The sequence below is a fragment of the Symsagittifera roscoffensis genome, chromosome 4 (assembly GCF_963678635.1).
Source record: "Symsagittifera roscoffensis chromosome 4, txSymRosc1.1, whole genome shotgun sequence".
NCBI classification, from domain to species: Eukaryota; Metazoa; Xenacoelomorpha; order Acoela; family Convolutidae; genus Symsagittifera; species Symsagittifera roscoffensis.
In genome coordinates, this window is record NC_087065.1 from 35960969 (window position 1) to 35985588 (window position 24620).

General features: G+C 32.8%; 2 protein-coding genes across 3 annotated transcripts in view; one reads left to right on the forward strand and one right to left on the reverse strand.

The window, feature by feature from the left end:
- Positions 1-24620, forward strand: part of LOC134843931 (galactosylgalactosylxylosylprotein 3-beta-glucuronosyltransferase 2-like) — a 405495-nt gene that overhangs the window by 294588 nt on the left and 86287 nt on the right. The window lies entirely within an intron of this gene.
- Positions 3995-24620, reverse strand: part of LOC134844864 (protein ENTREP2-like) — a 45438-nt gene continuing 24812 nt past the window's right edge. The window contains exons 2-4 of the mRNA XM_063861682.1: positions 11758-11814; positions 11014-11143; positions 3995-4332 (exon numbers count right to left, since the gene is read on the reverse strand). Coding sequence (XP_063717752.1) covers positions 3995-4332; positions 11014-11143; positions 11758-11814 — 525 coding nt within the window. The remainder of the gene's footprint in view (positions 4333-11013; positions 11144-11757; positions 11815-24620) is intronic.

Below are 24620 nucleotides of genomic sequence, written 5' to 3' on the forward strand. Positions count from 1 at the left end.
AAAAAAGTCGAGTTTCTTTTTTTTTCTAGACGATTTATAATTGCTCAGTCCTTCGCGATAAGTTTAGTTTTTAGGCATCTCGAAAAGCGATCATAAAAGATTGATTTAGTGTCATATTAAGACACTTTTAAGAAACAAAAATCCTTTTAAGCACATGTAAAAAATCCTATACCCTTTTCAGACTAATTGATGGTGGGGGATTAGATGATTTTGCAGTCATCCGATTTGGTATACGATAGTTTTTTAACAATTATGCTAAAAATATTGGATTTTGACGCTTAGAAAAAATTTCTCTTCCTGCACTGAAACGAAGGGGAAATTAAATAGGAAATATATATATATATATATATATATATATATTTTTTTTTTTCATTTTTCATTTTTTAATGGCATTTCTCGCATTTTCTCCCAACAACTTCTCGCGTTGTATACTTTACTCTGATGATAAATAAATAGCTCATTGCAGCTTGGAAGGGTATTTGTAAAGCTGAAAGTTTTTGTATGACAAAAAGAAGCTGCGACTATAGTCTATCTCCTGAAAAATGATGTTCCACCAAAAACAATAAAAACATAAATAAAAGGTATTTTTTTAACCTGTGGTTCTTTCACCTTCACCTGTGTTTTTAAACTTCACAATTTTTTTTCACCAATGATTTTTCACCTGTGACTAGTTTTTGCAAAGTTCAAATGGTTTGAAACTGGGACTGATTTGACGGCTATAAATCAAGTTGGGATAAGTAAAGCATAATGTTTCCTCCTATTAAAGCAAAAATGGCAAATCAGTTCATTTCCAATAGAATTGATTGGAGCAATTTGCTCTTTTTAGTACGTTACCACGCACTTAAAAAATGTACTTTACCTATCAAGTGATGGAGGGGGATTGAAATTAAACAATGGAAACTTAAAAAGAATATAAATTTTCTCGAATAATTCAGAACATTTCAAATCATGTTATAAACCACCAAGACTCTTCGTATCAGGGTCAAGCTCTGAATGCTTCGACTAACTTTTGAGGTCTATGGAAAAGTACTAACATGAAAAAAAATGAATATAAAAAAATGATTTTTTGTAAAACCATCCCCCACACGCCATGTAAAAATTAAAATGATAAATTCGCTCGTAATAACAAATCATTTATGGCCAATAAGCTTCCTTTAACCAATTTGGAACAATTTTTTAAGACGGATTAAATCTCCGCTCTCGCGTTAATAGCGCGAAAAATATCGAGCGTCAATTGCCAAAATGGCAGCAATTTTTAAACCCCCATAACTTTCATAAGAATGATCACAGAAAAGAAACTTTTTCAAATTTCAACTCAGGACAGCAATACATTTTAAATTCAGTCATCAATGTTTAGTTAAAAGGTCGAAATTTGTTCGAAGAACAAAAAAGCCTCTCGAGCACAAATATTCGGTTACTTTCGTTACGAAAGTCTGAACAACAAGCTTTTAATAGCACAGAGGGCAGCAATCTGGAGACTCCATGATACGAGGATCTTATTGTTTTGATTGTCAAAAAAAGATGATTTATTTTTTTTATATAAGCCCACACGCAAAATATAACACAAAGTGATTTATTGTTACGACTTCCTAAATTAGTATGGAATATATATGCTCGTGATGATTTTATGTATGCAGACCAGCAAAAATTCCAAAATCAGTGAACATATTATTTGTCATGAAGGTACTCAGGGGGGGGGGGCGGTTTTTCAAAAAAATTTCGAAAATTTTGACGACCTTTTTTTTAGGTCGACCAAATTGATTTTTCGAGCTCTCCTAAACCACTAAAAAGACGCTGTTTTGGTCAAATTTTCTGTGCCGCAGGCCAATTTTAGAAAAAAGAGGTCAAAAAAAGAGGTCAATTTTAGAAAAAAGAGCTCAAAAAAGCCAATTTTAGAAAAAACGAGGTCAAAAAAGCCAATTTTGACAAAAAATTGCGTTTTTATGGCGCGCGCTCCCCTTAAAGTTAGTATATATTGGCGCCCAAGGCGCCCTAAGAAAAGTTTTAGGGTCGGTAGACCAAAAATGGATTTCTTAAAAAGTACCAAAGGCGGGACCTTTTGGGTCGGCAGCGGGTCGAATCCCTGAGGGAAAGAGGCATCCGCCCGACCCAATCCCGCGCCTCCCCCTAAAATCCGGTTGTACTTATGTTGATTGCATTTTACTTAGGTGCCAAAAATGCAAAGAGAATGATTTGCGAGCGGCAAATTGTCCCTCACGACAAAATCGTTCCAAATGGAATTGAGGCAATAAGCTAATTGCCCATATCATTTCCGTATATGATTAATTTTTATCTTATGAGCCTCGTGAATACTTCATTTAACGAAAGTAAATCGAGACCAGTTTAAAAAAGTAGGAACATTCAAAGGCTTTGCCCTGATTTACGAGCAGTCTTGTCTGTATATAGTCATGCTTTTTAAATTTTGGTTTTTATATGGTTTCGACAAGTTTGCCATTGTCAATATTGATTAATTAAATTGACTCGTACGCAAAACTTATGTGACTAATCAGGTTGAGACTAGGGGCTAGCAAGCCCTTTAGACATTGCGTTGTATGCCAGAAAATCGAAAAATATTGACGAATTTTAGATGGTTCGGAAAATAAGATACGTTTCAGTTCAAAATGATCGAGATTTGAAAAAAAACTTAGATTAGATTGATCAAAACTTTTGTCAGTGCCTGTTTTAAATCCAATTTTCAATTATTTTCAGTAAGTTAATCTATTATTAGCTAAATTAATTTTAAGATCAAGTTCAATTTTGGAGAAATCTAATCATTTTTGGTTAATAATTTGAATCAAGCCGGTTGAACTAGTTTTCAAGGGCAGCTTGCATGTTTTTCCTTTTGTTTCGCAAAAGTTTTCCCCAAAAAAGGCTTGGGTGTTTACCGACGCTATGATTCCGAATTCCTTTAAAGTAAGTTTCTTTTTGATTCCAACAATTGGTATTAAAAAGTGGCTGAACTGTAGTGGGAATGGTTAATTCTGGGTTATATGAGAGGGGGTAAAAAAGGGGGTTAAAAACGCGGGTTGATAAGCTTGGGAACCAGTCCTTACGATAAGTTTTTTTTGTAAATTATTGAGTATTTAAGTTTTGAGAGTGATAAGAGAATTTTAGAATCGGTTGAACTCATCTTATCAATTACATTTGCAACTAACATCTCTGAATTTACAAATAATTATTTCGATAACTTTGTTTTAGCAATGTAAATGCAGTTTTTTCTGTATTTTAGGGGCTCAGAGCCCACTGATCTCTCAGTTGAGTGTTATTCTCGAATTACACTTCAGTTTTCTTCATTTTGAAGTCATTCGTTATTAATTTACTATATCGATATACTAAAAAGTCACATTTTTGAGAGTCATCATTAATCTTTTTTTCGTCAAATATTTTTCAAAAGGCTTTCCCATTGCAGCTCAGAAGTAAGCGAAGACATTTTAATTTCGAAAAACTTCAAAGTCTCATCAGACATCAAAGAGATTACCAAAATTGTATTTCTTGTTTAGAATCGGGAGCTTAATTCTGACTCTAAGTCAATTGTACGTTCTTTTTTCATCGCGGTAGGATTGGTATTTCTTGGTGCCACTTTTTCTCGAGGCAATAATGATTTAATCACATCATAAATAAAGCGACTGACGTCAAGCATACAGTGTTGAAGTGAAAAAGATTGAGTTGTACATGTAATTAAGGCACACACCTGCCTCAAAGACGCCTTAACGAAAATAAACTAAAATAAACAAAAAATCCACGTACCAACTGAGGAATTATTCAAAAGCAACCAACAATAAAAACATTGCTCAAAACTGATAGACCTGGATTTTTAATAGAAAAAAAAAACAGAAGGGAATTTAATGACTCAGCCTTCAGTATTTTAATGAAAAACTATTGGCAAGAATAGAAATTTCACATATGAATAACTTTTAAGTTTGATGACGTACATTTTCGAAGTACCCATAAAAGTTTCATTTGAAACCCATCACCAAAAACATTTAAATCAAATTTAAGCAACAGGAAACAATCTTACCTTGTTTTTAGCAATGAGGAGCAGCGATATGATAGTCGATAGAGTTGCAATCGCACAAGCTAAACAGTTTTCTATGCACAACACAATCATCAAGGCTCGCAGGGTCTCCGCCTCATGCTCACAAGTAGGCAGGGGCTTCACATACTGCAACTGCTGCTGCTGGGGATTAAAGGCCGAGTGATGGTTGTCGTGGGTGGATCTGAAGGAGCTGAGAGACGAGGAGGACGATGTCTTGTTGGGCAGTTTGTTCACATCTAGGGATTCGTGAATGGCGGCGGCGTTGGAACTGGGCAGAAAGTAAGCACCGCAGCCGTCTACCATGAAGAAAAGTCAATTTTGGACACTTGAACGATGAACACTTTTGGACACTTGAACTTTCTGAGCACTCAAACTTGGTGCAATTTTCCAAAAATCTTTGAAAAAAAGCAAAAGCCAATTGGGATGATGGGACACAATAAATGATCTGCCTAAGCCAAATTACCTAATCCAACCGTTGGGGAAATTTACAATTTGAGCGCCTTCATTCGATAATTACAACAGAGTCGAGGCCAGTTTGAACATTGCTGCCCGCACTGAAGTCCCGCACTCAGTAAAAAGAGAAAACGATAGATTATATTGGATTTTTATTGTAAGTCTCCATAAAATTCCAAAAGAATTGATATAATCGATTAAAAATGTATTATAATGTTACTATTTTGCAACACAAAAATAATCATTATAACCGATTATAATCGATTTTTATTGATTATAATCTATTTTTTTATGAACGTTTTTTTTTCTCAAATTTTATTGAATTATAATACATTATAATGGATTATAATCCATTATTATTCAACAAACGTCATCGCTTCATTTCGTTTTAGTTTTGTTTTGTTTCGTGTGCTTTTCAGTTGGTTACCGAACGAAAAGAAACTGTAGTTTTGTACTTATGGCCACCAGCGGATTTAGGGATTCGACCCCCTGCCGACCCAAAAGGTCTCCACATTCCCCCCCCCCCACTATTTTGAGGTCACCCCACTATTTTTATATGTCCATTTTTGGCTTACTAGCCCTACAGTTTTTTTAACGGCGCCTAATATTTATTAATTTTGAGGGGGTGCTCGCCGGAAAAAAAACAATTTTTTGGTCTAATGTTTCCAAAAAGGGCCTAAAAACGCCTTTAAGCAAAGTAGTCTATTTTTATTTAATTCTGATCATTTATAATTGCGACTTTCGACAAATTTTTTTCGGCAAGTTCTTCTTTCATTAAGTTTTGCATGTTTAGCAGGTTTTTTAAACCTAATTGCAAGAAAGTTATTATATTTGTGTTTCAAGGACGTGTTTCGGGTCCAATCGAAGGTGGAGGCGAAGTCCGAAGAGGCTGCATCGGAATCTCAACAACAACCCGAGGCTACAACTGCACCTGTCTACAACAACAGCACCAGAAAAAAAGAAAGTAAAAGAGAAAAAAATCACAAAATGAAACCCTTGATTAGCTGAACAATTAGCTGTAAGCAATTTTCGGCAGAAAAAAAATTGATTTTCAGGGACTTCTGTAGCCTAAAAAAATCGATTATGCTGTCAAAATAATCGCTTATAATGGATTTTTAAACATTAAGAATAATCGATTATAACCTCCTAAAAATCCATTTTCATGGTTGGATGGGTCATAAAAATCGACTATACGGGTTAAAATTTGTGACGATTGAATCCATTATTATCAATTATTTCCCATGAAACTCCAGTGCGGATGGAACAAAAATATCAAAACTGCTCTTATCAGGGCAAAGCTTTGAATTTTCAGACTGTTTTTGAACATCTTTGAAATAGTTATTGCTTAAAAAAGACGGAATAATCAAGAAAGAACAATTTTATTATTTCTGCATTTTTCTAAATCTTACCAAGCGCTATGTGAAGCACAAAATAACGTATCAATTTGACCACATATCTTGCCTCCATCAAAAATGCTTTCTCAGTCTTATGAAATTTCCGCTTACCGTTTGTAGAACGAAAAATGTCGCGCGTAAGCTGCCACAAATCGACATCTTTGGTTAATTTATATTTTGCAAAATTGATTGTTTGAGAATTTTATAAGATTTTGAGCTCAATTTTTTTAGACTGTACAAAAAAGACAGCAAAAACTAGAAATTGGAAGTTTGTCTGGAAAAAAATACCCGAGCTGAATATTCAATCATTTCTTTGAATGTCGGAGCAGCAAAACTGCTCGCAAAGAATGCTTTATTTACCCGGGTTGAAGTCGCAACATCATCGATTTTTCAGTGGTACCGCAATGATTGGTATTTTCTAGCACTGATTCATGTATATCATAGATTTTTGAATGTCTAAATGTGAGAAACTTCCGGGTAGCACCTATCTGATCAAAATTTTTATGGGTAAGTGGCGAAGAGATAACAGATACTCCTACTCACCTGAAGGTTGTGGGATTAAGTGCCATTAGCTTAGGTGCATTTTGGTTATTTTGAAAATTAAATGTCAGAGCAAAACTTATTGCTTATTAATCGCTAAGAACCGCTGTCTATTTATAGCTCTAACTCATTGCTAGTTTAGTGATTAGTATGGCATGGTAGTAGTCAAAAATTGCTTAATCATTTCTGGTAGTTACCCCCTTAAAGCACTTATTTTGTCTGGCAGACAAACCCGATTGCTCGTAAGTTTGTCTCGAGTATTTTTTCGAAAATTAATATTTTGATAAGGCTATAAACTATAAAATTTTGGATTTTTTTAACGAAATATTAACTCCCAATATCTTGAAATTTTTGAAGCCCAGGCTTCAGTTCACTTTGAGTCGATTTTGCTCTGAAACGATTTCGCTTACGAGTTGAGCTTATAGATGAATACTTAAAGGCGCGCATTAATTGGTCAAACAGTTGGGCCAAACTGGTTATTTCCGAACGCCTAAATAATTGGGAAAATCATTGCAGTTGAAATAGTTTTCTGAATTCTCACAAAATCAATGCCATCATGGCGGTGTGAAACAGTTTTTGCTCAATATTATGATTTTCATTGCTAAAACTGGTCTGAATAAAAAGACCAGTCCAAGCATAAACATTCCGTTACTTTCCTCAAAAAACAGATAAAATTTTCAGTTCTGTTAAATGTAGGGAATGTATCAAAGGTTGCGTCATGGCTGTTTAAGGATAGTCTTATCATTTGTTGTTTCCCATAATCTAAATTTAGTTATTTTAATGGGTTTTTTTCTGGAAGTTTTTTTTCTAACATGAAATAGCGTTTCATGGACGTGTCCTTACGGAACCTGTTTTTGTGGCATCCAACTTGTCTTTGTTCTGCCTCAAAAGAAACACCAGACTCCAAGGTTTCCCCTTAGCTTCGATGATCAAATTTAGACGCAGTCATTTACGGATTTTTGTTTTTGTTGCTACATGGCGCAATTTAAAATCCACTGTAACGAAAATGTGGTTGAAATAAAAAAAAATGTAATCCACGGAAATCAAACGTCCAAAAAAAAGTTGTCAAACAAAAACAATGATGCTATAGTTTTGCTAAATTAAAACCAATAAAAATTCTCAACTTCTCTTATCAAAAATCTTTGAAAAAAAGCAAAAGCCAATTGGGATGATGGGACACAATAAATGATCTGCCTAAGCCAAATTACCTAATCCAACCGTTGGGGAAATTTACAATTTGAGCGCCTTAATTCGATAATTACAACAGAGTCGAGGCCAGTTTGAACATTGCTGCCCGCACTGAAGTCCCGCACTCAGTAAAAAGAGAAAACGATAGATTATATTGGATTTTTATTGTAAGTCTCCATAAAATTCCAAAAGAATTGATATAATCGATTAAAAATGTATTATAATGTTACTATTTTGCAACACAAAAATAATCATTATAACCGATTATAATCGATTTTTATTGATTATAATCTATTTTTTTATGAACGTTTTTTTTTCTCAAATTTTATTGAATTATAATACATTATAATGGATTATAATCCATTATTATTCAACAAACGTCATCGCTTCATTTCGTTTTAGTTTTGTTTTGTTTCGTGTGCTTTTCAGTTGGTTACCGAACGAAAAGAAACTGTAGTTTTGTACTTATGGCCACCAGCGGATTTAGGGATTCGACCCCCTGCCGACCCAAAAGGTCTCCACATTCCCCCCCCCCCCCCACTATTTTGAGGTCACCCCACTATTTTTATATGTCCATTTTTGGCTTACTAGCCCTACAGTTTTTTTAACGGCGCCTAATATTTATTAATTTTGAGGGGGTGCTCGCCGGAAAAAAAACAATTTTTTGGTCTAATGTTTCCAAAAAGGGCCTAAAAACGCCTTTAAGCAAAGTAGTCTATTTTTATTTAATTCTGATCATTTATAATTGCGACTTTCGACAAATTTTTTTCGGCAAGTTCTTCTTTCATTAAGTTTTGCATGTTTAGCAGGTTTTTTAAACCTAATTGCAAGAAAGTTATTATATTTGTGTTTCAAGGACGTGTTTCGGGTCCAATCGAAGGTGGAGGCGAAGTCCGAAGAGGCTGCATCGGAATCTCAACAACAACCCGAGGCTACAACTGCACCTGTCTACAACAACAGCACCAGAAAAAAAGAAAGTAAAAGAGAAAAAAATCACAAAATGAAACCCTTGATTAGCTGAACAATTAGCTGTAAGCAATTTTCGGCAGAAAAAAAATTGATTTTCAGGGACTTCTGTAGCCTAAAAAAATCGATTATGCTGTCAAAATAATCGCTTATAATGGATTTTTAAACATTAAGAATAATCGATTATAACCTCCTAAAAATCCATTTTCATGGTTGGATGGGTCATAAAAATCGACTATACGGGTTAAAATTTGTGACGATTGAATCCATTATTATCAATTATTTCCCATGAAACTCCAGTGCGGATGGAACAAAAATATCAAAACTGCTCTTATCAGGGCAAAACTTTGAATTTTCAGACTGTTTTTGAACATCTTTGAAATAGTTATTGCTTAAAAAAGACGGAATAATCAAGAAAGAACAATTTTATTATTTCTGCATTTTTCTAAATCTTACCAAGCGCTATGTGAAGCACAAAATAACGTATCAATTTGACCACATATCTTGCCTCCATCAAAAATGCTTTCTCAGTCTTATGAAATTTCCGCTTACCGTTTGTAGAACGAAAAATGTCGCGCGTAAGCTGCCACAAATCGACATCTTTGGTTAATTTATATTTTGCAAAATTGATTGTTTGAGAATTTTATAAGATTTTGAGCTCAATTTTTTTAGACTGTACAAAAAAGACAGCAAAAACTAGAAATTGGAAGTTTGTCTGGAAAAAAATACCCGAGCTGAATATTCAATCATTTCATTGAATGTCGGAGCAGCAAAACTGCTCGCAAAGAATGCTTTATTTACCCGGGTTGAAGTCGCAACATCATCGATTTTTCAGTGGTACCGCAATGATCGGTATTTTCTAGCACTGATTCATGTATATCATAGATTTTTGAATGTCTAAATGTGAGAAACTTCCGGGTAGCACCTATCTGATCAAAATTTTTATGGGTAAGTGGCGAAGAGATAACAGATACTCCTACTCACCTGAAGGTTGTGGGATTAAGTGCCATTAGCTTAGGTGCATTTTGGTTATTTTGAAAATTAAATGTCAGAGCAAAACTTATTGCTTATTAATCGCTAAGAACCGCTGTCTATTTATAGCTCTAACTCATTGCTAGTTTAGTGATTAGTATGGCATGGTAGTAGTCAAAAATTGCTTAATCATTTCTGGTAGTTACCCCCTTAAAGCACTTATTTTGTCTGGCAGACAAACCCGATTGCTCGTAAGTTTGTCTCGAGTATTTTTTCGAAAATTAATATTTTGATAAGGCTATAAACTATAAAATTTTGGATTTTTTTAACGAAATATTAACTCCCAATATCTTGAAATTTTTGAAGCCCAGGCTTCAGTTCACTTTGAGTCGATTTTGCTCTGAAACGATTTCGCTTACGAGTTGAGCTTATAGATGAATACTTAAAGGCGCGCATTAATTGGTCAAACAGTTGGGCCAAACTGGTTATTTCCGAACGCCTAAATAATTGGGAAAATCATTGCAGTTGAAATAGTTTTCTGAATTCTCACAAAATCAATGCCATCATGGCGGTGTGAAACAGTTTTTGCTCAATATTATGATTTTCATTGCTAAAACTGGTCTGAATAAAAAGACCATTTCAAGCATAAACATTCCGTTACTTTCCCCAAAAAACAGATAAAATTTTCAGTTCTGTTAAATGCACGGAATGTATCAAAGGTTGCGTCATGGCTGCTTAAGGATAGTCTGATTATTTGTTGTTTCCCATAATCTAAATTTAGTTATTTTAATGGGTTTTTTTTCTGGAAGTTTTTTTCTAACATGAAATAGCGTTTCACGGACGTGTCCTTACGGAACCTGTTTTTGTGGCATCCAACTTGTCTTTGTTCTGCCTGAAAAGAAACACCAGACTCCAAGGTTTCCCCTTAGCTTCGATGATCAAAATTAGACGCAATCATTTACGGATTTTCGTTTTTGTTGCTACATAGCGCTATTTATAATCCACTGTAACAAAAATGTGGGTGAAATAAAAAAAATGTAATCCACGGAAATCAAACGTCCAAAAAAAAGTTGTCAAACAAAAACAATGATGCTATAGTTTTGCTAAATTAAAACCAATAAAAATTCTCAACTTTTCTTACTATGGCCCTGACTCTTCTGAACTTCTGCAATTAATTTGCTGCTTATTCTGCGAGTTAATCGGATGGAAGCTGCAATTTCTTTGCTTCAAATTCTAGATTTGACCAACTGGCACTTTTAAACGCCTGAGTAACTTTACCAAGAAAGACTTAGGGTGAAACAACTAAGATTAGAGCTCACGGCATTTTTTTAGTTATTAGGTCGAAATTATTTTTAAAATAAAACCGTTTAGATCAAAAAAGACGGAATACAAAATTGATGAATCATTTCGTTAATTATCGCTTGAACAAACAAAAAATAATAATTGGTAACAGGGGGGACTTACCGGGTGAAGTGCAGCAGAAACAGGGACAATTTTGGATAGGCACCAGGTTCTGGGAGATCTTACTAGTTAGTACAGCACCCAGAAGGTTCAGCACAATACACAGGCTGCTCAACAGGGCATAGAACGTTGTCTGAACAAAATCAACAAGAAGTTACTCATGATTAATTTCAGATTGACCGTCTTGTAAAAATAGATCACGGTGTTTGCAAAAAGTGGGATATTATGCCATTGGAACATGATTTAAGCACGCTTAATCATCAAAGAGAGAATGTTCAGTTGGTGTTATGGAGGATGCGGTTGCCATTTCTTATGGTTACCATAATGAACATTTGGTACTATTGTAAGCTACACTTTTTCTAAGAGTGCTTTCAGCACTACCCTTATTTACACTAACTGTGAAGGAGCGCGCGTGCGAGCAGAAAAAAAACGCAATAGAAAAACCCAATAATATAGAATTTTACTAAATAGTTTTGATACAGAATTGATCATGTTTAGTTTCCTTAGAGCAAAAAAAATCGAAAATTATGACAAGAAAAAAGCTTTCCCGTATTTACAAAAAAAAATTTATAGGAGGCTACTGTAAATGGGGTTGCTTTTAGTAACTTATTCATGACTTTGTTGAATTAAAAACAGATTTGTTCTGTTAATTATTTCTACTTTTCTTACCAATTCATCAAAATTAGAAACAAAAATAAATTTGTAAAAAACGCTTTTTATGCAAAGCTTTTTTCAAATTAAACATACCGTGAACATGGAGTTATGCTTCCAAGCAATGACACCCACAGCTCCACAAAGAAGTCCCTGAAAACCAAACAGCGTAAATTAGATCTTCATTATCGCAAAAAGAAACGAAGAACAAATTTTAAGAAAAAAAGAAAGAAAGAAGAAAACAAGAACTTATTTCTTCAAAATCACTCAATTGAAATTATTGTTTGTGCAAAAAACCAAACTGAAGTGGATCAACTGAAAACATAGTACACACCTATCGAGATTCTACCCGAACACATAATGATGACAAACTAGAACAAAAAAGAAAAAAAAGAAAAAAGAGAAAAAAAGTATTATAGTTTTTTAAATAAATATATCAAATTAATTAACTAAAAACCAAACAAAGTTTGTGTGTCATTGATTTACCGCGATTAATAAAATCAGATAATTTAGAACAAGTATTAAAAATCAATAAAAGTGATGGTGTTTTAAAAAAATTGTTTTAAAACTTACAAGTTTTAAAAATTTAAGAAAAAGAATAGTATCTCGAAAATAAGAATGATTTGGAGGTTAACTTTTTGGGCTGAAACTGCATCCATAGGAACCTGTTTTTTTATCCTTCCACCAATAAGTTCAAAAAACAACAAAATTTTTTGTAGATTGAATGAAAATAGAAGGTACTAAATCATTTTTTCTAGAATTTTGAACAACATTGGTTTCTTTTTTTTTGGGTCATATCGCCGTTTCTCCTGGAAACAGAATTGCCTGTGCTCAATTTTCATCAATTTTGTACCTCTATTAATTAGCAAGCGAAAAATTATTTTCACGACATGTTTAATTTTTGGAAATTCTGGTTCTATAAGCGAAAGTTTTTACATTCGAAAAATAAGAACTTGAGAAACAGTTTTGATGATTATCAAGCAAACTTGGGAAGCAAAACTTCCATAAATTGTACATGTAATTTTCATGCACCGTGAAGTTTTTGTTAACCGAAAACAATTGACGTAAGCTATCATACTTCATCTTGAAAAAAAACACGCTAACAAATTTTTGCTGCAACATAAATTTGGTTCAAAAGATAAACCTGGTTTCAAAAGAAAAACCGTATGGTTTTTTTGGTTGGATATTCGATTGATAGTGTTTGAGCAAAATAACGTTGAAACAAAATGATGCATTTTTGAAACAATGCCACGATGACATGACGCCATTGTTTCCTTCTAAATTTTTGAATATCGAATGAAAACGACGATTTATTATCTAGTATGACACCAAAATTTTTACAGAATAGTTCGAAAAATAAATGATATGAGCTAGATATACTTCAAAATTAGAAGCACTACCATGCCTTTCGGAAGTTTTAAAGTTGTTCCAATTGAGGTAAGTGTTGATTCATTGGCACATAATTTTTTGGAAGCATTGTTTTGTTTCCAAACAGATCAGATCACGAACATTTATATGCCACATTACTATAATCAGCATGACTAAAAATAGTTGTATCAATGGATGACCGAAACAGGACATCAATGTAAATAAGAAACAGAAACAATCCAAGAGCTGAGCCCTGCTGTACCCCTGTATTTACAGGCGATCAGCCAGAAGTTTGATTAATTATTTAAACGCACTGATATCTATTGAGCAAATGATACTGAGGCCATTCATAACAGTTTCAATGAAAAACAAAAAGTTGCATCCCGAGAGTTTTTGATCAAGCCTAATAAAGTTTTTATAAAAATCAACAAAAAAAAACAAGCGGTGATTTTTCCGTGAGTCCCCAAACGATTGCGCTCAGTTAATTCTGTTAGCATATCGATTGCCATTTTTTTTGCAGAATCGGTACTAACTATACTAGAGTAGGTCGAAATTATTACTAAAATAAACAAGCGAACTCTGTTTCAGCTGCTTAATGGAGATACCGACTGGTAATTATTAATATCTGATTTAGTATCAGTTTCAAGAAGCGGGAAACTTTAAGCCCTTTTAGGGTTTTACAAAAATCACGCAAGAAATGAAAAAAAACTTCCTAGGTTTAAATTTTCAACTTCAGATCCAAAGAAACATTTATTAATGAAGGAACAAAAATTAACAGCTTTTGTAGCAGAAAATTAGTTACTTCTTATTTCATCAATTCCGGTGGTTTGTTTGGGTTTTAAGCAAATTATAACATTAATTAACTCTTGAAAAACAAAAATTGAAAATGTATTTTGATTTATAAGTTTTTCCAAAACAAATTTGACCATGATGAGGAAGCAGACACCTTGCTATCATCGACAGATACAGCTGCAATAGGTGAAGTATTGAACTTTGTTGCTGAGATTTCAATTAAACATTTTACAGCAGTCTCGACTCTCCAATACAATTGATGAATCTTTTTTTTTAAATAATTGTTCAGGTAATAATTGTTTTTTTTCATGTTTGTTCATAAATTTTCTTCTAATCAAATTTTCGATTGTTCTTACTTTATTTTCAAGTTTTAAACAGAAAATTCCTCCGCAGAACAGAGTATTAATTTTTTATATTGAGCTCTGTTGCATTTGAGGTTTTTCCGGATCTAGGTAAGATATTTAATAATTCAATCAAGCATTCATTACAAACTTTGTGTCAATTTGTTTTGTTGACAAAATTTGAGACTTCAAAATTTTGTTCCAACTTAATTTAAAAATCATCCAATGTATTTTCTTCTTCATTAAAAAGTACAATTCACAATTTAATTGTCTTACAACATTTTCCCCAATAATCTTGGTTCTCAAACAGTAAGATGAAGATCGGCAAAGCATCCAAAAAAAAGCCCTTCGTTGTTAGGGCTTCCTATATTTGCTGTTTTTATATGATCTAAGAAATCATCAGATGACTCACTAATTCTTGGAGAGTTTTTGTGAGAATAATAAAGGCATTGGAAGTTACGATATAAAAATTAACTTGTTGTAGATTGTTGAACTTGAGAGTGCTGATTCAAAAACCTCTTTTTACTTCAACCGGCTTTTTATGTCAAGTAAGTTTTGCAAAACTTCACTCAATTTTTCAAAAGGGATTTTTTTCATAACACGGGGACTCGTGTGCTACTTCATCTAATTTTTTAAATCTATTTGTTTCTAGAAGGACTGAAATAGCTTCTCGTATTTTGCAATTCAATTGATCGATTAAAACGACGACTTCAATGCCCTACTTAACCATATTACCTCCTTTCTTGTTTTTTCATTATTTGTTTGTTTCTTATGGAACCCTTACAGCTTATACCTATTTTTTTGCCTATTCCAATCAGCAAAGTTTATCTTAGGCATAAAATTTTGACAAAAGAAACGAGACTACTAAAAAAATCTTCTGTATCATTATAATGCTTATAGAAAAAACGAACATCGAAGGAAAACATTTTTTAAAAAATCGATGGGAAACAACTCTAAAAATTTGAGTTGCATGATCATTCCAAGTCCATACAATCCATTAATTCGACAAATCTTGCTGTCAGCCTTCAGCTCATAGGTATTTGTCTCTTCTTCGGCCCGTGGCGAGATAATTTTTTTGTCCGTTTTCACCATTTTCAAAAATCGTACGAGTGGTTCACTCAAGTTCTGAAAATTTTCAATATTAGAATAGCCTTTCTCCTACAATTTCTCTCTTTTCTATATAACTTGTACTTAGCTTATGCGTCTGGTGTAGAAAGATTTTGATGAGTAACTGAGGTGTTTTTCTCGTCTTAGTGTTTGCATTGATGTTTTTTCAATGTTTTATATAAATCAACAAAAAAACTAACGGTGATTTTTCCGAAAGTTTCTAAGCGATTGCGCTAAGTTAATTCTGCTAGCACATCGATTGTCATTTTTTTTTTTGCAAAATCGATACTAACTAACATAGAGTAGGTCGAAATTGCCCAGCAAAATTTAACAAACAAACGAATTCTGCTTCAGCTGCTTAATGGAGATATCGGCTGGTAATTGTTAATATCTGATTTTGTATCAATTTCAAAAAGCGATAAGCTTTAAACCACTTTAAGACTTTACGGAAGCACGCCAGAATTGAAAAAAAGTGTTCCTAAGTATAGATTTTTAACTTAAGATCCAAAGAAAGATTTGTTAACGAAGGAGCAAAAATTTAACAGCTCTTTTAGCAGAAAATTGATTATTTCATCAATTCCGGTAGTTTGTTTGGGCTTTAAGCATAACGTAACATTAATTACCCCTCTAAAAAGAACAACTGCAAATTTATTTTGATTTAAAGAGTTTTCCAAAATCAAGTCTGAACTTGATGAGAAAACAGACACCCTGCTATCATCGACAGTTATAGCTCCAATACGTGAAGTATTGAACTTTCTTACAAGTTTTAAAAATTTAAGAAAAAGAATAGTATCTCGAAAATAAGAATGATTTGGAGGTTAACTTTTTGGGCTGAAACTGCATCCATAGGAACCTGTTTTTTTATCCTTCCACCAATAAGTTCAAAAAACAACAAAATTTTTTGTAGATTGAATGAAAATAGAAGGTACTAAATCATTTTTTCTAGATACAGAATTTTGAACAACATTGGTTTCTTTTTTTTTGGGTCATATCGCTGTTTCTCCTGTAAACAGAATTGCCTGTGCTCAATTTTCATCAATTTTTTACCTCTATTAATTAGCAAGCGAAAAATTATTTTCACGACATGTTTAATTTTTGGAAATTCTGGTTCTATAAGCGAAAGTTTTTACATTCGAAAAATAAGAACTTGAGAAACAGTTTTGATGATTATCAAGCAAACTTGGGAAGCAAAACTTCCATAAATTGTACATGTAATTTTCATGCACCGTGAAGTTTTTGTTAACCGAAAACAATTGACGTAAGCTATCATACTTCATCTTGAAAAAAAACACGCTAACAAATTTTTGCTGCAACATAAATTTGGTTCAAAAGATAAACCTGGTTTCAAAAGAAAAACCGTATGGTTTTTTTGGTTGGATATTCGATTGATAGTGTTTGAGCAAAATAACGTTGAAACAAAATGATGTATTTTTGAAACAATGCCACGATGACATGACGCCATTGTTTCCTTCTAAATTTTTGAATATCGAATGAAAACGACAATTTATTATCTAGTATGACACCAAAATTTTTACAGAATAGTTCGAAAAATAAATGATATGAGCTAGATATACTTCAAAATTAGAAGCACTGCCATGCCTTTCGGAAGTTTTAAAGTTGTTCCAATTGAGGTAAGTGTTGATTCATTGGCACATAATTTTTTGGAAGCATTGTTTAGTTTCCAAACAGATCAGATCACGAACATTTATATGCCACATTACTATAATCAGCATGACTAAAAATAGTTGTATCAATGGATGACCGAAACAGGACATCAATGTAAATAAGAAACAGAAACAATCCAAGAGCTGAGCCCTGCTGTACCCCTGTATTTACAGGAGATCAGCCAGAAGTTTGATTAATTATTTAAACGCACTGATATCTATTGAGCAAATGATACTGAGGCCATTCATAACAGTTTCAATGAAAAACAAAAAGTTGCATCCCGAGAGTTTTTGATCAAGCCTAATAAAGTTTTTATAAAAATCAACAAAAAAAAACAAGCGGTGATTTTTCCGTGAGTCCCCAAACGATTGCGCTCAGTTAATTCTTTAGCATATCGATTGCCATTTTTTTTGCAGAATCGGTACTAACTATACTAGAGTAGGTCGAAATTATTACTAAAATAAACAAGCGAACTCTGTTTCAGCTGCTTAATGGAGATACCGACTGGTAATTATTAATATCTGATTTAGTATCAGTTTCAAGAAGCGGGAAACTTTAAGCCCTTTTAGGGTTTTACAAAAATCACGCAAGAAATGAAAAAAAAACTTCCTAGGTTTAAATTTTCAACTTCAGATCCAAAGAAACATTTATTAATGAAGGAACAAAAATTAACAGCTTTTGTAGCAGAAAATTAGTTACTTCTTATTTCATCAATTCCGGTGGTTTGTTTGGGTTTTAAGCAAATTATAACATTAATTAACTCTTGAAAAACAAAAATTGAAAATGTATTTTGATTTATAAGTTTTTCCAAAACAAATTTGACCATGATGAGGAAGCAGACACCTTGCTATCATCGACAGATACAGCTGCAATAGGTGAAGTATTGAACTTTGTTGCTGAGATTTCAATTAAACATTTTACAGCAGTCTCGACTCTCCAATACAATTGATGAATCTTTTTTTTAAATAATTGTTCAGGTAATAATTGTTTTTTGTCATGTTTGTTCATAAATTTTCTTCTAATCAAATTTTCGATTGTTCTTACTTTATTTTCAAGTTTTAAACAGAAAATTCCTCCGCAGAACAGAGTATTAATTTTTTATATTGAGCTCTGTTGCATTTGAGGTTTTTCCGGATCTAGGTAAGATATTTAATAATTCAATCAAGCATTCATTACAAACTTTGTGTCAATTTGTTTTGTTGACAAAATTTGAGACTTCAAATTTTTGTTCCAACTTAATTTAAAAAGCATCCAATGTATTTTCTTCTTCATTAAAAAGTACAATTCACAATTTAATTGTCTTACAACATTTTCCCCAATAATCTTGGTTCTCAAACAGTAAGATGAAGATCGGCAAAGCATCCAAAAAAAAGCCCTTCGTTGTTAGGGCTACCTATATTTGCTGTTTTTATATGATCTAAGAAATCATCAGATGACTCACTAATTCTTGGAGAGTTTTTGTGAGAATAATAAAGGCATTGGGAGTTACGATATAAAAATTAACTTGTTGTAGATTGTTGAACTTGAGAGTGCTGATTCAAAAACCTCTTTTTACTTCAACCGGCTTTTTATGTCAAGTAAGTTTTGCAAAATTTCACTCAATTTTTCAAAAGGGATTTTTTTCATAACACGGGGACTCTAGTGCTACTTCAGCTAATTTTTTAAATCTATTTGTTTCTAGAAGGACTGAAATAGCTTCTCGTATTTTGCAATTCAATTGATCGATTAAAACGACGACTTCAATGCCCTACTTAACCATATTACCTCCTTTCTTGTTTTTTCATTATTTGTTTGTTTCTTATGGAACCCTTACAGCTTATACCTATTTTTTTTGCCTATTCCAATCAGCAAAGTTTATCTTAGGCATAAAATTTTGACAAAAGAAACGAGACTACTAAAAAAATCTTCTGTATCATTATAATGCTTATAGAAAAAACGAACATCGAAGGAAAACATTTTTTAAAAAATCGATGGGAAACAACTCTAAAAATTTGAGTTGCATGATCATTCCAAGTCCATACAATCCATTAATTCGACAAATCTTGTTGTCAGCCTTCAGCTCATAGGTATTTGTCTCTTCTTCGGCCCGTGGCGAGATAATTTTTTTGTCCGTTTTCACCATTTTCAAAAATCGTACGAGTGGTTCACTCAAGTTCTGAAAAATTTTCAATATTAGAATAGCCTTTCTCCTACAATTTCTCTCTTTTCTATATAACTTGTACTTAGCTTATGCGTCTGGTGTAGGAAGATTTTGATGAGTAACTGAGATGTTTTTCTCGTCTTAGTGTTTGCATTGATGTTTTTTCAATGTTTTATATAAATCAACAAAAAAACTAACGGTGATTTTTCCGAAAGTTTCTAAGCGATTGCGCTAAATTAATTCTGCTAGCACATCGATTGTCATTTTTTTTTTGCAAAATCGATACTAACTAACATAGAGTAGGTCGAAATTGCCCAGCAAAATTTAACAAACAAACGAATTCTGCTTCAGCTGCTTAATGGAGATATCGGCTGGTAATTGTTAATATCTGATTTTGTATCAATTTCAAAAAGCGATAAGCTTTAAACCACTTTAAGACTTTACGGAAGCACGCCAGAATTGAAAAAAGTGTTCCTAAAAATAGATTTTTAACTTAAGATCCAAAGAAAGATTTGTTAACGAAGGAGCAAAAATTTAACAGCTCTTTTAGCAGAAAATTGATTATTTCATCAATTCCGGTAGTTTGTTTGGGCTTTAAGCATAACGTAACATTAATTACCCCTCTAAAAAGAACAACTGCAAATTTATTTTGATTTAAAGAGTTTTCCAAAATCAAGTCTGAACTTGATGAGAAAACAGACAACCTGCTATCATCGACAGATACAGCTGCAATAGGTGAAGTATTGAACTTTGTTGCTGAGATTCCAATTAAACATTTTACAGCAGTCTCGACTCTCCAATACAATTGATGAATCTTTTTTTTAAAATAATTGTTCAGATAATAATTGTTTTTTGTCATGTTTGTTCATAAATTTTCTTCTAATCAAATTTTCGATTGTTCTTACTTTATTTTCAAGTTTTAAACAGAAAATTCCTCCGCAGAACAGAGTATTAATTTTTTATATTGAGCTCTGTTGCATTTGAGGTTTTTCCGGATGTAGGTAAGATATTTAATAATTCAATCAAGCATTCATTACAAACTTTGTGTCAATTTGTTTTGTTGACAAAATTTGAGACTTCAAAGTTTTGTTCCAACTTAATTTAAAAATCATCCAATGTATTTTCTTCTTCATTAAAAAGTACAATTCACAATTTAATTGTCTTACAACATTTTCCCCAATAATCTTGGTTCTCAAACACTAAGATGAAGATCGGCAAAGCATCCAAAAAAAAGCCCTTCGTTGTTAGGGCTACCTATATTTGCTGTTTTTATATGATCTAAGAAATCATCAGATGACTCACTAATTCTTGGAGAGTTTTTGTGAGAATAATAAAGGCATTGGAAGTTACGATATAAAAATTAACTTGTTGTAGATTGTTGAACTTGAGAGTGCTGATTCAAAAACCTCTTTTTACTTCAACCGGCTTTTTATGTCAAGTGAGTTTTGCAAAACTTCACTCAATTTTTCAAAAGGGATTTTTTTCATAACACGGGGACTCGTGTGCTACTTCATCTAATTTTTTAAATCTATTTGTTTCTAGAAGGACTGAAATAGCTTCTCGTAATTTGCAATTCAATTGATCGATTAAAACGACGACTTCAATGCCCTACTTAACCATATTACCTCCTTTCTTGTTTTTTCATTATTTGTTTGTTTCTTATGGAACCTTTACAGCTTATACCTATTTTTTTGCCTATTCCAATTGGCAAAGTTTATCTTAGGCATAAAATTTTGACAAAAGAAACGAGACTACTAAAAAATCTTCTGTATCATTATAATGCTTATAGAAAAAACGAACATCGAAGGAAAACATTTTTTAAAAAATCGATGGGAAACAACTCTAAAAATTTGAGTTGCATGATCATTCCAAGTCCATACAATCCATTAATTCGACATATCTTGTTGTCAGCCTTCAGCTCATAGGTATTTGTCTCTTCTTCGGCCCGTGGCGAGATAATTTTTTTGTCCGTTTTCACCATTTTCAAAAATCGTACGAGTGGTTCACTCAAGTTCTGAAAATTTTCAATATTAGAATAGCCTTTCTCCTACAATTTCTCTCTTTTCTATATAACTTGTACTTAGCTTATGCGTCTGGTGTAGAAAGATTTTGATGAGTAACTGAGATGTTTTTCTCGTCTTAGTGTTTGCATTGATGTTTTTTCAATGTTTTATATAAATCAACAAAAAAACTAACGGTGATTTTTCCGAAAGTTTCTAAGCAATTGCGCTAAGTTAATTCTGCTAGCACATCGATTGTCATTTTTTTTGTGCAAAATCGATACTAACTAACATAGAGTAGGTCGAAATTGCCCAGCAAAATTTAACAGACAAACGAATTCTGCTTCAGCTGCTTAATGGAGATATCGGCTGGTAATTGTTAATATCTGATTTTGTATCAATTTCAAAAAGCGTTAAGCTTTAAACCACTTTAAGACTTTACGGAAGCACGCCAGAATTGAAAAAAAAGTGTTCCTAAGTATAGATTTTCAACTTAAGATCCAAAGAAAGATTTGTTAACGAAGGAGCAAAAATTTAACAGCTCTTTTAGCAGAAAGTTGATTATTTAATCAATTCCGGTAGTTTGTTTGGGCTTTAAGCATAACGTAACATTAATTACCCCTCTAAAAAGAACAACTGCAAATTTATTTTGATTTAAAGAGTTTTCCAAAATCAAGTCTGAACTTGATGAGAAAACAGACACCCTGCTATCATCGACAGTTATAGCTCCAATACGTGAAGTATTGAACTTTGATTCTGAAATTTTATTTGAAAATTTTTAAACAGTCTCTACTCTCCAATAAAGCTACTGGATCTTTTTTAAAATCATTGTATAGGTAATTTTTCTATTTTTTTCTCATGTTTGTTAAATAGTTTTACCTTTTTGTCAAATTTTCGATTGTTCTTGTCACGTTTTCTAACTTTAAACAGTATATCCTCCTCAGAAGAGAGTATTAATTTTTTATATTGAGCTATGGTGCATTTGATTTTTTTGGATACAGGTACGATATTTAATAATTCAATCAGGCATTCCTTAAAAATTTTGCGTCAATTTGCTTTGTTGACAATATTTGAGACTTCAAGTTTTAAGTTTTTGTTCCAACTTAATTAAAAAATCGTCTAATGTATTTTTTTCTTCATTACAAAATCCAAATCACAATTTCAATGTTTTACAACATTTTCCCCATTAACATTGGTTTTCAAACAGTAAGATAAAGATCAGAAAAGCATTCAAACAAAGGCACTTTGTTGTTAAGGCTACCTATATTTGTTGTTTTGAAATGATCTATGAAATCTTCAGATGACTCACTAAATCTTGGCAAGTTTTTGTGAGAACAAAAAAGCCATTAGATGTTACGGTATAAAAATTAACTTCTTGTAGATTGTTGAACTTGAGAATGTTGATTTGAAAACCTCTTGCCAGGACAACCGGCTTCTTATGTCAAGTAAGTTTTGCAAATCTTTCCTCAATTTTTCAAAAAACGAACTTTTTCATAACACGGGGACTCGTGTGCTATTTCATCTAATTTTTTAAATCATTTTGTTTCTAGAAGGACTGAAATAGCTTCTCACAAATTGCAATTCAATTGATCGAATTAATTTACTTCAATGCCTTACTTAACCATAGTACCTCCTTCTCTTGTTTTTTCCATTATTTTTTTGTATCATCTGCAACCCTTGCAGCTTATACTTATTTTTTTCGCCCAGTCCATTAAGCCAAGTTTCTGTAAATCATGATATTTTGAATAGAGAAACGAGATTAGTAAAAAGTATTTCTGTATCATCATAATGCTTATGCAAAGAACGAACATAAAAGGAAAACATTTTTTTAAAACTCGATGACAAATGAATTGCATGATCATTCCACGTTCATACAATCGAATAAAGCGACATATCTTGTTGTCAGCTTTCCGCTCTTAGGTATTTGTCTCTTCTTCGGTCCGTGGCGACGTGATTTTTTTTGTCCATTTTCACCATTTTCAGTAATCGTAGGCGTGGTTCACTTAAGTTCTGGAATGTTTCAATTTTAGAATAGACTTTCTCCTACAATTTCTTCCTTTTGTCTATAATTTGTACTTAGCTTATGCGTCTGGTGTACCTCACAGTTGTTTGCTTGACGGCTGCTGTTCTGGACAGAAGTTGATGAGCAACTGAGATGTTTTTTTTTTCGTCTGGGTGTTTGCTTTGATCAAGCTTTTTCAAGGTTTTAATCACTTGATGCCATTTTTTTGCCAACCTCCTCTGCTCCATTTATGCGCAAGTTAGAATATTTAAAGTTAAAAGCTATCAAGTTATAGATTATTACAGTTTTGTTTTCGAAAAGTTTTTTAACAATTACTAGGAGAAATCTTAAAACATTTTGCTGGTTTTTTTTCGAACGACGACAAATTTTGCGATAAATGAGACATCGCGAATCAATAAATTTATATTTCAATTTGTCAGAACAAATTGGATGCACAGTTTGTTCGGCCGGAGGATTAAAAAAGATCATATATTAATTATCAGATTGAGTATCATCTCCAATTTACATGTGAGAGTACGTGTCAAGTTATAATGATAAGCTATTTTTTTTACTTCAGGAAGTACGTATTCGGATGCCAGTTTTGGTTAATTTCAGAGAAAAGCTGAAAATCATTGAAGTTTTCGAGGCAAAAAACGCGAAGTCAAAATAATATTTTTTTATTTGCAAAAACTATCCATTGGTCACAGTAAATATATGACCCATTTTTAAAATTTTTCAGAGAAAACTAAAGAAGCAAACTTTCGTTGCAGTGAAAGTACAACTCCAATGATTTTAACTTGAGATTTCTCTTGACTTCATCTGACGTATTCTATTTGTTATTAATTTGGCGCTGGAAAAAATTCACCAGTTTTGAATGTTTTTCTTTACCTCTTCGGATATTGGAACTACTCCTAAATTTAATTGATTAGAAGTTGGAAATTCTATTAATCAGAACGGAGCAGTATTAAAGTCAGGTATGAGGATATTAAGTCACTGTCAAAAGTTTAAGCTAATTTTATGTACTTGTTGGATAACAGAAACCTGAAGTCTGAATCGATATATTACTCCTTAATTGACGCGTAATCTCTTCTCAAGTTGTTCAATTCTCTCTCCCACTAGTCGACCATTTCTATTTTTTTGGAAAGTTCATCTTTTCTTTCCTCTTCCTTGTTTAATGACCAAGGAAGTTGGCAGAAGTTGTCTTCTTTCTTGAGAGTTTTAGGCACTTCTTTTGTTACCAGTTCGTTCAGCTAGTAGCGAATGGTGGCAGGAACTGTTGTGCAAAGCCTATCCAAAGCAATCTTTCGCAGTACTTCAATTGATATTTGATATGTGCTAAGTGAAGAGTTGTGAGCATTTGTCTCTGTTTTGCCTCCATTAACGTTGCTTTCCGCAGTTTTCTTACTGCGCTTCAACTGTTCGAAGGTTTTGTTGAACAGGTGATCATCAACGAATACTACCTTTTCCTTTTCGAGCATGGTTTGCAGATCTTGGTCGAGCTCTTTGCTTTTCTTATCAAATATAATATTAATCTCTTCGTTGAG